The sequence below is a fragment of the Chelonoidis abingdonii genome, chromosome 21, assembly GCF_003597395.2.
Source record: "Chelonoidis abingdonii isolate Lonesome George chromosome 21, CheloAbing_2.0, whole genome shotgun sequence".
Taxonomy (NCBI): Eukaryota; Metazoa; Chordata; order Testudines; family Testudinidae; genus Chelonoidis; species Chelonoidis abingdonii.
In genome coordinates this window covers 9,005,075-9,020,723 of record NC_133789.1, presented here as the reverse complement: position 1 = coordinate 9,020,723, position 15,649 = coordinate 9,005,075, and the positions used below count along the sequence as shown (strand labels likewise).

At 55.4% G+C, this 15,649-nt stretch overlaps 1 protein-coding gene across 1 annotated transcript in view; it reads left to right on the top strand.

The window, feature by feature from the left end:
- Positions 1 to 15,649, top strand: part of ACE (angiotensin I converting enzyme) — a 63,072-nt gene that overhangs the window by 30,383 nt on the left and 17,040 nt on the right. Inside the window, exons 9-12 of the mRNA XM_032805461.2 lie at positions 2,129 to 2,273; positions 3,699 to 3,797; positions 5,360 to 5,482; positions 11,818 to 12,029. Of these exons, the coding sequence (XP_032661352.1) occupies positions 2,129 to 2,273; positions 3,699 to 3,797; positions 5,360 to 5,482; positions 11,818 to 12,029 (579 nt within the window). The remainder of the gene's footprint in view (positions 1 to 2,128; positions 2,274 to 3,698; positions 3,798 to 5,359; positions 5,483 to 11,817; positions 12,030 to 15,649) is intronic.

Here is a 15,649-nt window from a genome sequence, read left to right as displayed (position 1 = left end):
AGAAAGGCGAGGCTGGAAAGGATCTGTCCTGAAGCTGGGCTTTAACCAGGCCACATGTTGAGCCAGATAGCACCAAGTCGAGCCAAATGCATTTTGCAAACTGCTGCTGCAAGCTAGCGGTGGCTTTGCAGGGGAAGGAACGTTCTTGGGATTATATTCATGCTGATGATTATGATTCCGGCCTGGAGGTCTGCCAGTGCACCTCCGTCCTGGCCTGCACAGCTGGAGAGTGCCTTGAGAGCAGCCAAGAATGGGGTCCTATCAGGCTAGGTGCTGAACAGAGAGTAGCAGAGAGCCACTGCTTGGAAGCGCTAACAACCCAAATGGGCCAGGCAGACCCGGAGGGGAAGGGGTAGGACATACCAGCAGAGGGGACTGTGGGATGGCAGCAACTGGCATGATTTCTGTACTTATTGGGCGGGTTTAGGTAGGAAGGGATCAGCTAACTGGAAGGGAAAGGAGTTGGGGAGGGAGATAGGGCAGGGATCAGAGGCTAGGGGTGGAGTGAAAAGACCGAGGGAGGATGAGGGGGAGGGTTGGAGCAATCAGCCAATCGCAGGGCTGAGAGAGTCCAATCAAAACAGTAGAAAGTTCTCCAGAAGTCCCCAGCTCTCTGCTTTGGCTGCTTCTGCACCAACCAGTCCAAGACTCTGGCCTGGCGTACACCAGAAACTCAGGTTGGTCTAGCTACCCTGCTCAGGGACGTGCCAACTTCATGCCCCTGAGTGCCAGAGCGAAGCCGACCTGTGCCCTGGTGTAGACACCGCTAGGCTGACAGAAGGATTCTTCTGTCCACCACGCTACTGCCTCTCGAGGGGCTGGATTTACTAGAGCGATAGGAAGGGTGGAGGGGAGGTACCACCTGGTCCTGGTGCCACCAGAGTGGGGTTGGAAAGCTGCCTACTCACCACCCAGAGGGGAAAAGTGATCTCTCCCGGGGGCTTGTACAGCAGTGACCTGTGCTGACTTCCAGGTGGTTTCCTCTCTAGTTTGTTCCCATTGAACCCGTGGGAGTCATGCCAGTGACTTCACTGGGAGCAGCACCAACCACTGTGGAAACACACAAGAGACCTGCAATAGGCGCATGGGATCTGGTTCCCCTTGGCCCTGCACCGTGCGCAGTCGGTTCCCGCTGTACTCAGCGGGTGTGAAATGCTCCCACGTCAGAACGCACCAATTCACACTCACTTCGCACTGGCCACAGCACCAGGGGCCTGCTCCCCATTACGCCACCCAGACAACGGGGGAGTCAAATTACAGATACGCTCGCCTCTGGGCCCATTTACACTGCCAGAGCGGGGCCTTAGTGGGAGTGAGAGGTGGGCCCAAGGTGCAGAGCAATGGAGAGCTGGGCCTGGGACTTTTCTCGTCCTTGTTAGTGAAAAGGTGATTCTCATCCTGAGCGCAGGTTAGAGACAAAAGAGCCCCTTGTGGTCCCATCCAGCCCAAAACCTGGCCCTGAGTGTGGATGCTGAGCCCTTGGAAATCCTTCCCCATGGAGACGAACACCAGCTGCCTTTCCGCTGCCACAGCGGCTCTCTGAGAACCAGCTCCGGCGTCCAGCTGTGGGAGAACCGATTTTATGGCTCAGTGGCCGACCTGAAACATCGGGACACAAATGGTTTCGGGTTGAACAACCTTGCTTTTGAAGGAGTTTTGGAAAAGAATCCAATCAAATGGACGTAAAATTTGAAACCAAAAGTCATCTTTTGGTTTCAAAAGCACCTTTTTTCGATTTTCTCTTTTTCCGGCTGAAACAATTTGGCGAATTTGGCGTGAATCGCCACGATGCTCTGGGGGAGCCGAAGGTGCAGGGGTGGTTTTTTTGGTGGGGAAAAAATAAAAGTTTTGTCAAAAAAATGTCCCCCCATTCTAGTCAGGAGAGCCAGGGAGGAGCGTCTAGCGATGCCATCGCTGAAAGAAAGGGACACGTTGAGCCCTGCACCTGTGTCATGATGCCGTGTCAGCTCCCCTCTGCTAACCTTCTTGCTCCTCTGGTCATCTAAGAAAGCTGCCTTTGCACAGCTCCCACCTGCAGGGATCTGGGGGCTCTTTCCAGGAAGCCTGGGCCAACGTCTGCATCCCCCCAGGTCGTTTCCCTGCTTCACTCCGGCTCTGTTTCTTGCAGAGAGTGACATCAACTACCTTCTGAAAATGGCCTTGGAGAAGATTGCCTTTCTCCCCTTTGGTTACCTCATTGACCAGTGGCGCTGGAATGTCTTCAGTGGCCGCACCCCCCCTAGCCGCTACAACTACGACTGGTGGTATCTGAGGTAAAGGGCATGTTGGTGTGAATGCATCTATGTGTGTGGTCGATGAGCATGCGTGTGCACGTGTGTTTCTTCCTGCACAGGTGTGGGTGGGTGTGCTCCTGTGTGCCCATGGGTGTGTGCACATGTGTGTATGTGAACATGCGTGTGTGAAGCATGAATAGTTTTGTGCTATTTCTGGCTTGAAAGATGCACCAGGCAAACAGATGGTGATTGCTTGTGAGGTGCCCGGATTACTTCACCCTCAGCCCCAGAGTGGGCTGAAATGAATAGAAACAGTGTAGTTGGCATTTGACCCTGAAGAATGGGCTGGGACAAATGTGGCTGGAGAAAAGAAGAAACTGACCCAAACGTCAGACCCGAACCTTTCATTGAAGTGGGCAGGTCAGATACCTGTGGGCAGCCATTGTGGCCACCTCTGCGCTCGTGTATCCTGGTTGGGATCAGAAGGGGAGGAACCTTGTGACTAAGGCCACGCCTGTAATATTTCTGGGAATGGGGAATACCAGAAATCTATCAAGAGAGCATGTCCTTAGCTTTGGGAACAGGCCAGTGCTCTGATAGATGAATGGATGGATGGGTGGGTGGGTGAATGGATGGATGAGTGGGTGTATATGTGGATAGAGGAATGGGTATGTTTGTGCAAAGATAGAAGCATGGATATGTGGGTGGATGGGTGGGTATATGTGGATAGATGGATGAGTATGTTTGTACAAAGATGGATGGATGAGTATGTGGGTGGATGAATGCGTGGGTGTTTGTGGATAGATGGATGGGTGGGTATGTGGGTGGGTGGATGGGTTGGGGGGGGTGTATGTGGATGGATGGGTGGATATGTGGGTGAGTGATGGGTGAGTGGGTCGATGTATATGTGGATAGATGGATGGGTGGGTATGTGGGTATATGGGTGGGTGAATGGATGAGTGGGGGGTGTATATGTGGATAGATGGATGGGTATGTTTGTACAAAGATGGATGGATGAGTATGTGGGTGGATGGATGTGTGGGTGTATATGTGGATAGATGGATGGGTGGGTAAATGGGTGGGTGGGTGTGTCGGTGTATATGTGGATAGATGGGTGGGTGGATATGTGGATGGATGGGTGGATATGTGGGTGGTCGGTTGTATATGTGAATGTATGGATGGATGGGTATGTGGTGGGTGGGACGGCGGAGGGATTATTGTGGGTGGGGGTGGGGATATAAAAAGGGGGGGATAGGATGGATGGGTATGTTTGGTGGGTGGATGGATAGAAATATCTGAAATTAAGCCCCAGACACATGCAGGTTGTTCATCACTAGCTTCCCTTCTTCCTCCTGCTTGTTTCCTGTTTACTCCTCATATCCCGAGGGGCGGCTCATCTGTCCGATTCTTTCAGGCCCCTGCCAATGCTGTTCATTTTGTCCCCCTCACCCCTTTGTTTTACAGAACTAAATATCAGGGCATCTGTCCTCCCATTGCAAGGAATGAAACCAACTTCGACCCTGGTGCAAAGTATCACATCCCTGGCAATACCCCCTACATCAGGTACTGGAGCTGCATGTGACTTGCTTCTCGGACCACTCGCGTGGTGGGGGGGCGCTGGGCCAATCCACTATCCTGAATCTGATGAGCCTCCAGTCTAGTCCTTTGGGACACGTTTATCTGTATCGCAAGAGCCACAGGAAGTGGCTGCAGCTTGCTGTCCAGATCAGGCAGATCCGCAGCGAGGGGCACCCGCAGAGCTCACGGCTATACCAATCTGTCTCTCCGGCGGGGAGTTCTGCAGGCCAGGAGGCAAAGCTGTGTGGGGCCCTGCACTGGAGTAATGAGGGGTGAACTATGCCGTGTACTAGCTAAGTTGGTATAATGTGCCTGAGCCCCAGTGAGCCTTAAAATTAGTGACAGCTCAGCAAGACTCTCCTATAGGGCCTGGGTAACCTAAAGGGATGCTATCGCCCCAATACTCACGTTTGTCATGGCACAACACAGAATCACCATCGGCAGAGCTGTGTGGGGAGCCCAGGTCTGCAATGATGGGGAGCTGTGGGTCAGGATTGGGGTACAGCACAGTGTGGGGAGCCCAGCTCTGCAATGACAGGGGATGTTGAGGGTCAGGATTGGGGTACAGCACAGTGTGGGGAGCCCAGCTCTGCAATGACAGGGGGTGCTGTGGGTCAGGATTGGGGTACAGCACAGCACAGCATGGGGAGCCCAGGTCTGCAATGACAGGAGGTGCTGTGGGTCAGGATTGGGGTACAATGCAGTGTGGGGAGCCCAGCTGTGCAATGATGGGGTGCTGTGGGTCAGGATTGGGGTACAATGCAGTGTGGGGAGCCCAGCTGTGCAATGATGGGGTGCTGTGGGTCAGGATTGGGGTACAGCACAGTGCGGGGAGCCCAGCTCTGCAGCATCAGGAGACCAGAGTACAGGGCAGAGGGAGTGAAATGTACCCAGTGCTTCTGTCTGACCCCAGCTCTCTCTCATCTCCTCCCCTTTGTCAGCACAAAAACCCCTGGTCGGACTCTGAAACAGCCTAATCGCACCAGTCACCATCTGGGTACTTCCTTGCTCAGGGCGTAGAATGATTCCAAAGATGTGAAGAATGTAAATGGCAGGACGGTGGGTGGGTGTATAGATGGATGGGTACCAGAGTGGGGGACCTCCTCCCTGCAGCAGAGATCAGCTGGTCTTGCCCCTGTTCCCATTGCTCAGCCCTGAGGACTCTGCTGTGGCACCAAATGAAATTAATGGGCAGCAGGTTTAAAACAAACAAAAGGAAGTATTTCTTCACACAGCACAGTCCACCTGTGGAACTCCTCGCCAGAGGATGTTGAGAAGGGCATGACTATAACAGGGTTCAAAAAAGAACTAGATAAATTCATGGAGGGTAGGTCTATCAATGGCTATTAGCCAGGTTGGGCAGGGACAGTGTCCCTAGTCTCTGTTTGCCAGAGCAACAGGAGATGGATCACTTGGTGATGACCTGTTCTTTTCATTCCCTCTGGGGCACCTGGCACTGGCCGCTGTCAGAGGACAGGATACTGGGCTAGATGGACCTTTGGTCTGACCCAACATGGCCGTTCTCATGGCACAATCTTTCTTCACAGGTACTTTGTGAGCTTTATCCTGCAGTTCCAGTTTCACAAGGCCCTGTGCCAAGCTGCCAATCACACTGGCCCTCTGCACACCTGTGACATCTACATGTCCAAAGAGGCAGGAGCAAAACTCGGGTGAGAGCCAAGGCGGGATTTGGGAAAGAAGGGGATGAGCTGCTCAGCCTGGAGCCCTAGCCCTAGCCGGGCGGTTAGAAAGGACCACAAGGGGTCACAAATGCAGGGGGGTGGAGGTCTTTATTCCCCAACTAGCCTCTCTCTCTCATTGGTTTCCTCTGAAGCATCAGGCATTGGCCACTGTCAGAAGACCTGAGATTGGGCTAGAAGGACTGTTGGTCTCAGCCAGTACGACCGTTTGTATGGGATCAGTGCATTGGTTCACGAGGGGGATATGTGATGCCTGCTCCCTGCAGGCCAGAGGTCTAGGAGGCTGTCAGTCTCTGCACTAGGGCTAGCTGAAGTTTACCCTTTAGCTCAAGTGGTGGCGTGGCTGTTTTAAATGCCTGAATCCCTGTTCAAGTCCCAGCTAAGGACAGGTTCCCCATACAGGGACGGGTGGGGTGATGTGTGTAAAGGCTATACTTCCTGCAAATCCATAGAACATCAGGGTTGGAAGAGACTTCTGGAGATCATCTAGTCCAACCCCTTGCTCAAAGCAGGACCAATCCCCTGACATATTTTTGCCCCAGTTCCCTAAATGGCCCCCTCAAGGATTGAACTCATAACCCCAAGTTTAGCAGGCCAATGCTCAAACCACCAAGCTATCCCTCCCCCCAGCACTAGTATAAGCTGGTGCAACTCCAGGCCAGAGTGAAGCCCAAAAACAGTCCAGTTGTCAAACTTTTTAAGACACCTAAGTGATTTAGGGGTCTGGGTGTCATTTTCCCAAGTGACCTAAGCACATGGTGAGAAGAGCTGCTCCCCTGAGCCCGGGGTGGCCAGCTGATCCCCTGAAGCCTGGGAATCGATTGCCCATAACGCCGGCTGCAGTGACTCGGGGCAGACTGTTAGGAAGCAGGTCACAAACCCCAAACTGACTGTGAATTCCACACTTAAAGCTCATCAACCAATTAGGGAGTGTGAACTCCTCAGGTCCTATAACAGCCTATGCATGGAGACCCCTTGGATACCCCCATCTACCCCACCACCCAGGTGAAGGTACTTTTGTGACAAGAATCACAGCAATATTCAGGTTAGTCCCAGTCTCAAAGGACCAGTCACTGACCCCAGGTCACCCCAAAGCTCTCACACCAAAGCAAACACTTGTGGCCAGTGTTATCATAAACTATATAAAGATTGATTACGTTGGCAAAGGAAATTAGAGAGTTATTTCCAGGGTTAAAGCAGATCAATATAGCTACACAAACCAATTACAATCAAGTTTCAAAAGGTAATAGAAGTTCTGTAATCTGCAAGCTGTATGTGTCCTTTAGAGCTAGCCCAGGGTAAGCAGCGGGGGATCTCTTCCTTATATCTAGAACACCCTGGGCCCTCAGCATCCAAGCAGCATAGAGATACCAGGTTCCTTTTGCTTGGGATTTTTATTCCCTTCCTGCCATGTTCTCTGAGCTGCAAACTCAGCTGATCAGAGGAATCCACTTACATGATTCATCTTCATGTAAGGGCAGAACAAAGTCTTTTATCCTCTTTAACAGGGCTTTTCCTGCGGAGGGAGGGGGGAGGTTCCCAGGCCTCCGGGAGGGAAGGGGGGCTGCACCCAAGATCTGTGTGCGGCAAGAGCAGATTTGGGGGATGGGGGGGGAGCCACCCCCCAGCACAAGCCGGTGGAGCAGGTTGGGGCCGGGTCGCTCCACTTCCTGCTGACCTGTGATTGCAGGGTGCGCCTGATCCCGCACTCACAGGGCGGCAGGAAGTGGAGTGCCCCGGTCCCAGCCTGCTCCACTCTGCTCCCCTGGCTCTCAGCCTTGGGACTTGGGGGACAGGGGGAACCTCCCCACAACACTCACCGGTGGCGGAGCTGGGAGCCGGGAGAGCGGAGCGGGCTGGGGCTGGGTTGCTCCACCTCCCGCCGCCAGTGAATGTGGGACGCTCCTGACCCCTGCTGCAGTCCCCCAGGACGTAGTTCAGGGGAAGGGCTGGGGCTGGGGTGGAGCAGGGGTGCGAAGAGGCAGGGTGGGGCAGGGGCAAGGGTTTTGGGGAAGGGGTGGAATGGGGGTGGGGCTGGGGTGGAGCAGGGGTGCGAAGAGGCAGGGTGGGGCAGGGGCAAGGGTTTTGGGGAAGGGGTGGAATGGGGGTGGGGCTGGGGTGGAGCAGGGGTGCGAAGAGGCAGGGTGGGGCAGGGGCAAGGGTTTTGGGGAAGGGGTGGAATGGGGGTGGGGCTGGGGTGGAGCAGGGGTGCGAAGAGGCAGGGTGGGGCAGGGGCAAGGGTTTTGGGGAAGGGGTGGAATGGGGGTGGGGCTGGGGTGGAGCAGGGGTGCGAAGAGGCAGGGTGGGGCAGGGGCAAGGGTTTTGGGGAAGGGGTGGAATGGGGGTGGGGCTGGGGTGGAGCAGGGGTGCGAAGAGGCAGGGTGGGGCAGGGGCAAGGGTTTTGGGGAAGGGGTGGAATGGGGGTGGGGCTGGGGTGGAGCAGGGGTGCGAAGAGGCAGGGTGGGGCAGGGGCAAGGGTTTTGGGGAAGGGGTGGAATGGGGGTGGGGCTGGGGTGGAGCAGGGGTGCGAAGAGGCAGGGTGGGGCAGGGGCAAGGGTTTTGGGGAAGGGGTGGAATGGGGGTGGGGCTGGGGTGGAGCAGGGGTGCGAAGAGGCAGGGTGGGGCAGGGGCAAGGGTTTTGGGGAAGGGGTGGAATGGGGGTGGGGCTGGGGTGGAGCAGGGGTGCGAAGAGGCAGGGTGGGGCAGGGGCAAGGGTTTTGGGGAAGGGGTGGAATGGGGGTGGGGCTGGGGTGGAGCAGGGGTGCGAAGAGGCAGGGTGGGGCAGGGGCAAGGGTTTTGGGGAAGGGGTGGAATGGGGGTGGGGCTGGGGTGGAGCAGGGGTGCGAAGAGGCAGGGTGGGGCAGGGGCAAGGGTTTTGGGGAAGGGGTGGAATGGGGGTGGGGCTGGGGTGGAGCAGGGGTGCGAAGAGGCAGGGTGGGGCAGGGGCAAGGGTTTTGGGGAAGGGGTGGAATGGGGGTGGGGCTGGGGTGGAGCAGGGGTGCGAAGAGGCAGGGTGGGGCAGGGGCAAGGGTTTTGGGGAAGGGGTGGAATGGGGGTGGGGCTGGGGTGGAGCAGGGGTGCGAAGAGGCAGGGTGGGGCAGGGGCAAGGGTTTTGGGGAAGGGGTGGAATGGGGGTGGGGCTGGGGTGGAGCAGGGGTGCGAAGAGGCAGGGTGGGGCAGGGGCAAGGGTTTTGGGGAAGGGGTGGAATGGGGGTGGGGCTGGGGTGGAGCAGGGGTGCGAAGAGGCAGGGTGGGGCAGGGGCAAGGGTTTTGGGGAAGGGGTGGAATGGGGGTGGGGCTGGGGTGGAGCAGGGGTGCGAAGAGGCAGGGTGGGGCAGGGGCAAGGGTTTTGGGGAAGGGGTGGAATGGGGGTGGGGCTGGGGTGGAGCAGGGGTGCGAAGAGGCAGGGTGGGGCAGGGGCAAGGGTTTTGGGGAAGGGGTGGAATGGGGGTGGGGCTGGGGTGGAGCAGGGGTGCGAAGAGGCAGGGTGGGGCAGGGGCAAGGGTTTTGGGGAAGGGGTGGAATGGGGGTGGGGCTGGGGTGGAGCAGGGGTGCGAAGAGGCAGGGTGGGGCAGGGGCAAGGGTTTTGGGGAAGGGGTGGAATGGGGGTGGGGCTGGGGTGGAGCAGGGGTGCGAAGAGGCAGGGTGGGGCAGGGGCAAGGGTTTTGGGGAAGGGGTGGAATGGGGGTGGGGCTGGGGTGGAGCAGGGGTGCGAAGAGGCAGGGTGGGGCAGGGGCAAGGGTTTTGGGGAAGGGGTGGAATGGGGGTGGGGCTGGGGTGGAGCAGGGGTGCGAAGAGGCAGGGTGGGGCAGGGGCAAGGGTTTTGGGGAAGGGGTGGAATGGGGGTGGGGCTGGGGTGGAGCAGGGGTGCGAAGAGGCAGGGTGGGGCAGGGGCAAGGGTTTTGGGGAAGGGGTGGAATGGGGGTGGGGCTGGGGTGGAGCAGGGGTGCGAAGAGGCAGGGTGGGGCAGGGGCAAGGGTTTTGGGGAAGGGGTGGAATGGGGGTGGGGCTGGGGTGGAGCAGGGGTGCGAAGAGGCAGGGTGGGGCAGGGGCAAGGGTTTTGGGGAAGGGGTGGAATGGGGGTGGGGCTGGGGTGGAGCAGGGGTGCGAAGAGGCAGGGTGGGGCAGGGGCAAGGGTTTTGGGGAAGGGGTGGAATGGGGGTGGGGCTGGGGTGGAGCAGGGGTGCGAAGAGGCAGGGTGGGGCAGGGGCAAGGGTTTTGGGGAAGGGGTGGAATGGGGGTGGGGCTGGGGTGGAGCAGGGGTGCGAAGAGGCAGGGTGGGGCAGGGGCAAGGGTTTTGGGGAAGGGGTGGAATGGGGGTGGGGCTGGGGTGGAGCAGGGGTGCGAAGAGGCAGGGTGGGGCAGGGGCAAGGGTTTTGGGGAAGGGGTGGAATGGGGGTGGGGCTGGGGTGGAGCAGGGGTGCGAAGAGGCAGGGTGGGGCAGGGGCAAGGGTTTTGGGGAAGGGGTGGAATGGGGGTGGGGCTGGGGTGGAGCAGGGGTGCGAAGAGGCAGGGTGGGGCAGGGGCAAGGGTTTTGGGGAAGGGGTGGAATGGGGGTGGGGCTGGGGTGGAGCAGGGGTGCGAAGAGGCAGGGTGGGGCAGGGGCAAGGGTTTTGGGGAAGGGGTGGAATGGGGGTGGGGCTGGGGTGGAGCAGGGGTGCGAAGAGGCAGGGTGGGGCAGGGGCAAGGGTTTTGGGGAAGGGGTGGAATGGGGGTGGGGCTGGGGTGGAGCAGGGGTGCGAAGAGGCAGGGTGGGGCAGGGGCAAGGGTTTTGGGGAAGGGGTGGAATGGGGGTGGGGCTGGGGTGGAGCAGGGGTGCGAAGAGGCAGGGTGGGGCAGGGGCAAGGGTTTTGGGGAAGGGGTGGAATGGGGGTGGGGCTGGGGTGGAGCAGGGGTGCGAAGAGGCAGGGTGGGGCAGGGGCAAGGGTTTTGGGGAAGGGGTGGAATGGGGGTGGGGCTGGGGTGGAGCAGGGGTGCGAAGAGGCAGGGTGGGGCAGGGGCAAGGGTTTTGGGGAAGGGGTGGAATGGGGGTGGGGCTGGGGTGGAGCAGGGGTGCGAAGAGGCAGGGTGGGGCAGGGGCAAGGGTTTTGGGGAAGGGGTGGAATGGGGGTGGGGCTGGGGTGGAGCAGGGGTGCGAAGAGGCAGGGTGGGGCAGGGGCAAGGGTTTTGGGGAAGGGGTGGAATGGGGGTGGGGCTGGGGTGGAGCAGGGGTGCGAAGAGGCAGGGTGGGGCAGGGGCAAGGGTTTTGGGGAAGGGGTGGAATGGGGGTGGGGCTGGGGTGGAGCAGGGGTGCGAAGAGGCAGGGTGGGGCAGGGGCAAGGGTTTTGGGGAAGGGGTGGAATGGGGGTGGGGCTGGGGTGGAGCAGGGGTGCGAAGAGGCAGGGTGGGGCAGGGGCAAGGGTTTTGGGGAAGGGGTGGAATGGGGGTGGGGCTGGGGTGGAGCAGGGGTGCGAAGAGGCAGGGTGGGGCAGGGGCAAGGGTTTTGGGGAAGGGGTGGAATGGGGGTGGGGCTGGGGTGGAGCAGGGGTGCGAAGAGGCAGGGTGGGGCAGGGGCAAGGGTTTTGGGGAAGGGGTGGAATGGGGGTGGGGCTGGGGTGGAGCAGGGGTGCGAAGAGGCAGGGTGGGGCAGGGGCAAGGGTTTTGGGGAAGGGGTGGAATGGGGGTGGGGCTGGGGTGGAGCAGGAGTGGGAAGAGGTGGGGCAGGAGTGGAGCAGTGGCAGGGACAGCTTTCTGGCCAGGGGGTTGGGCTGACCACTGAAGCAGCACGCAGCTGCATAGGGCACCAGGAAATTTGGAGCAATTTGGTGCCCTGCGTAGTTTGCCTATGGGTAAGGACGGCCCTGCTCTTTAACATCCCACAGTAGTCTGTGTGGTGTCCATGGACCTTTCCTGTTGGGGAGGACATAACACATTCTGTTGATGATTAGCACTTAGTAGTAATTAATGTCTCTCTCCTGTCTGGAGAGTCACAGAGGATCACAATACAACGGCTCAAATATTACACTATGGGGTACAGATGCTATCAGTGAGAGCAATGCAGGCAGCGACTCACAAGCATTCAGTAAAGTTTAGACACATTTTTATCATTCTAATACCTGTTTAAATAATACTAACACACAGGTGAGCTAGACTGATTCCAGATGTGTGTGTCAGTGTTCAGTGGAGCCATGGGGACTTTGGCATGAGCTGGCACCTGCTCTGCCAGCATCACACCCGTATCTTGATGTGCAAAACCACACATGCTGTGCTTGGGGCTGTCCATTTCAATGTCTCTTGCTGGCATTTGCTTTCCCGGTTCTCCACAGTGAGGTGTTGAAAGCTGGCTCTTCCAAGCCGTGGCAAGAGATCCTCTTCAATCTGACTGGCACGGAGAAGATGGACGCTGGGGCCTTACTGGAGTACTTCAGCCCTGTGACAGAGTGGCTTCAGAAACAGAACACCGAAAAGAATGAAACACTGGGCTGGCCAGACTTCGAGTGGCGCCCGCCTGTCCCTGATGGCTACCCTGATGGCATTGGTAAAGCCTCAGCACTGTCCCTTTGCCCCAGAGCTGGGTCATGGAATCATAGGGTTGGAAGGGACCTCAGGAGGTTTTTCATAGATTCATAGATTCATAGACTCTAGGACTGGAAGGGACCTCGAGAGGTCATCGAGTCCAGTCCCCTGCCCTCATGGCAGGACCAAATACTGTCTAGACCATCCCTGATAGACATTTATCTAACCTACTCTAAACATCTCCAAGATGGAGACTTCCACATCCTCCCTAGGCAATTTATTCCAGTGTTTAACCTACCGACAGTTAGGAGACTTTTTCCTATGCCAACCTAGAATCTCCCTCTGCTGCAGTTAAGCCCATCGCTTCTTTCTCATTCATTGAGGCTCAGGTGAACAGTTTTCTTCCCATCCTCCTATGACCCGGCTTTAGATCCCTGAAACTGCTGTCCTGCCCCCTCAGTCTTTCCTCTTTCCAACTAAATAAACCCATTCATCTCTCACCTTCGCTTCATTAGGTCTGTTCTCAATGGCCTTTAACATTCTTGTGCTCTTGTCGGACCCTCTCCAATTTCTCCACCATCTTTCTTGGAATGCGGTGCCGACCTGGACACCATACTTCCAGTTGAGGCCTACAGGTGCAGATGAGCGGAAGAATACTTCTCTGTGTCTTGTTTACACCACCTTTAATGATCCCAGAATCCACGTTGCTTTTTGCAACAGATCAACGACCTGTTGACTCATATTGCTGTGCTTCCACTACTGACCCCCTAATCTCTTATCTCTCAAGCTCCTTCTCAGACATTCTTCCCAGTGATGTTGTGAAACTGATTGTTCCTTCCTCAATGGCAGGGCACTTTGCTTTGTCTGTTATTGCTTCATCCGGTTTACCCGACCTTTCTCCAATTTGTCAATCAGTATCGTCCGCAAACTTAATGAGCGACTTTCATGCCAACATCTAAGTCGTTGATGAAAGATATTGAACAGAAACGGTCCCAACAACAGCACCCCGCGGAACCCCACTTGTTCTATTCACTCCAGCAGATGGAGCGCCACATAACTACTCTCTAGTACGGTTACTCCACCATTTGCCCATCCGATGTACCCCAGTCTAAATTCGACTTTGCCTATTTTATGCGATAAGGATATCATGCAAGACCGGATCAGATGCCTTACGTCAAAGTCTAGGTATACCACATCCCACACGCTTCTCTCCTATCCACCAGCGCTCGTATCCTATCAAAGAACAGCTGATCAGATTCGGTTTGAACACACTTTGTTCTTACAAATCATGCTGGATTCCCGTTCACCTACCACTCCCAAGGTTGCAGATGATTCTTTAATACTTGCTCCATTATCTTCCTGCACAGATAGTTAAACTAACTGGTCGTGTTTCCTCGTTCGTTTTATTTCCTTTTAAAAGACATGGCACTAATTGCCCTTCTTCCGTCTATCGCGAACTCTCCCGTCCTCCCCATTCGTACCCAAAGATAATAGCAGAGGCTCAGATCCCTCTTCTTATCCTTGTATATCTAGGATTCTTTCATCAGCCCTGTGACTTGCAGGATCTAACATTTCTAAGTGATTTTTAACTTGCCTTTTTATTTATCTTCTAAACTCTACCCCCTCCCATATCCTTCACGTATGGTTAGTACATTCCTCAGACGTTCCAATGAATGAAACACGGAACGATCCATTAAGCAATCTCTTGCCATTTCCAAGTTTTGGTTATTTTCACCTCCTCCTGCCGGCCAGTGCGACCTACCCTTCCCGGTCTTCCTCTGTTCTCAATGTATTGAATCAAAATCTTCTTGTTCGTTTATTCCTCCATAGCAGTTCGATGTCATTGGTCCGTTTGCCTTTCTAACTTGACCCTTCCGCCATTCCCGTGTTATTTGCCTAATTCATCCTTGTAATTCTGACCCTAGTTTCCATCCTTTCTTAATGACTCCTTTTAATTTGCAGGTCATGGCAAGATCTGTGGTTAACGCGGGTGGTCGCTTGCCAATTTCTATCTTTCCTACCCCAATCAGAATAGCTTGCTTGGCCTTAATAGTGTCCTTTTGACAGAATGCCAACTCTCCTACAGTTTATTTTTCCCCTCAGTCTTGATTCCCACGGACCTTACTATCCGCTCTCTGAGCTATCCAAATTCTGCCTTCTGAAATCCATTGTGTCTATTTGCTTACTCCCTTCTACACCTTCCTTGAGTATGCAACCTCTTGATTTCATATCACTTTCACCCCAGCTTCCCTATCTTACTCTTCACACATTCTCAACTGAGCTCCCTCCTTTTGTTAAATCAAGTCCGAACACTTCCCCCTCGTGTCAGCTTTTTTCAACCTTCTTGAAATAAAAGTTTGTCTGCAATGCATGTCCAGAACTTATTGGATAGCTGTGCCCCCGGTTTATTTTCCCAACATATAGTCTGGATAATTGAAGTCCCCATCCCACCAATCATCTTGGGCTTTGAGATTTTGTTAGTTGTTTTAAAAAGCCTCATCACTGGTTAGGTGGCTGTTAGTAGATCCCTGCACACCTCACCCTTGTTTTTACCCCTTTATCCTAACCCAGGACTGTCAACACTTCCGTCTCTCGATGCCATTCTCCACCTCAGTCCAAGTGTACACTTTTTAAATTATAAGCATAACCCTCCTCCCTTTTTCTCCTCTGACAAACTTATACCCATCCACACCCAACATTCCAATCATGCGTATATCTCACCAAGTTTCAGTGATGCCAACAATGTCATAGTTGTATTTATTTATTAGCACTTCCAGTTCTTCCTGCTTATTACCCATACTTCTCGCATTTGTATATAGGCATCTAAGATACGGTTTGATCTTGCCTCCTAGTTTTGCCTTGACCCTCCTTTCTCTCTGCCATTATAGCCCACGATCCCTCTTGTTTCTGACCCATCTTTCAGGTCTTCATGTTCCCCACTTACCTGTGGGCTTTGCTAATCTAGTCCAACCCCCTGCTCAAAGCAGGACCAATCCCCAGATTTTTACCCTCGTTCCTTAAATGGCCCCCTCAAGGATTGAGCTCACAACCCCGGGTTTAGTAGGCTAATGCTCAAACCACTGAGCTATCCGTTCCCGAAGGTCCAGGGGTGTTGGGAGGTGTCCCCAGATGGACACAGCATGGCATTGCTCAGAATAGACATGGAAGGTGGGCGATGTCTCTGCTAGAGCACAGTGAGATGGGCTAGCAGAAATAGCACCGTTCTCCAGCTGGGCTCTGGAGAGCATCACAATCATGTGCTTCGTGGGGCACTGCACCTTCCTTTGAAATATGTGCCATTGGCTGGACACCTGATCCACAACTTGATGGACCAATGGTCTCCTTTGTTATAGTAATTCCTGCTCTCCTGATATAACAGATAATCCATGAGGTAGCATTCTGTGTTGCATTCTGGTTGGCTGACTGGTACAGTCTAGAATGCCGGGCTCAGCTGGGCTACTCCTGTCCAGATGGACAAAGGCAGATGCTCCACTAGCGTCAACCTGCCACTCATCTGTTGGCTTCTCCTGTCATGTCCCTCTAAGGGGGCCCCAGGGCAGGAATTGGAGCCCACTCAGGTGCGTGGAGAGCCTGTGGCACTGGCGAGAGCTCAGTCATGGATTCTCCAAGGAGGTTCTGCTC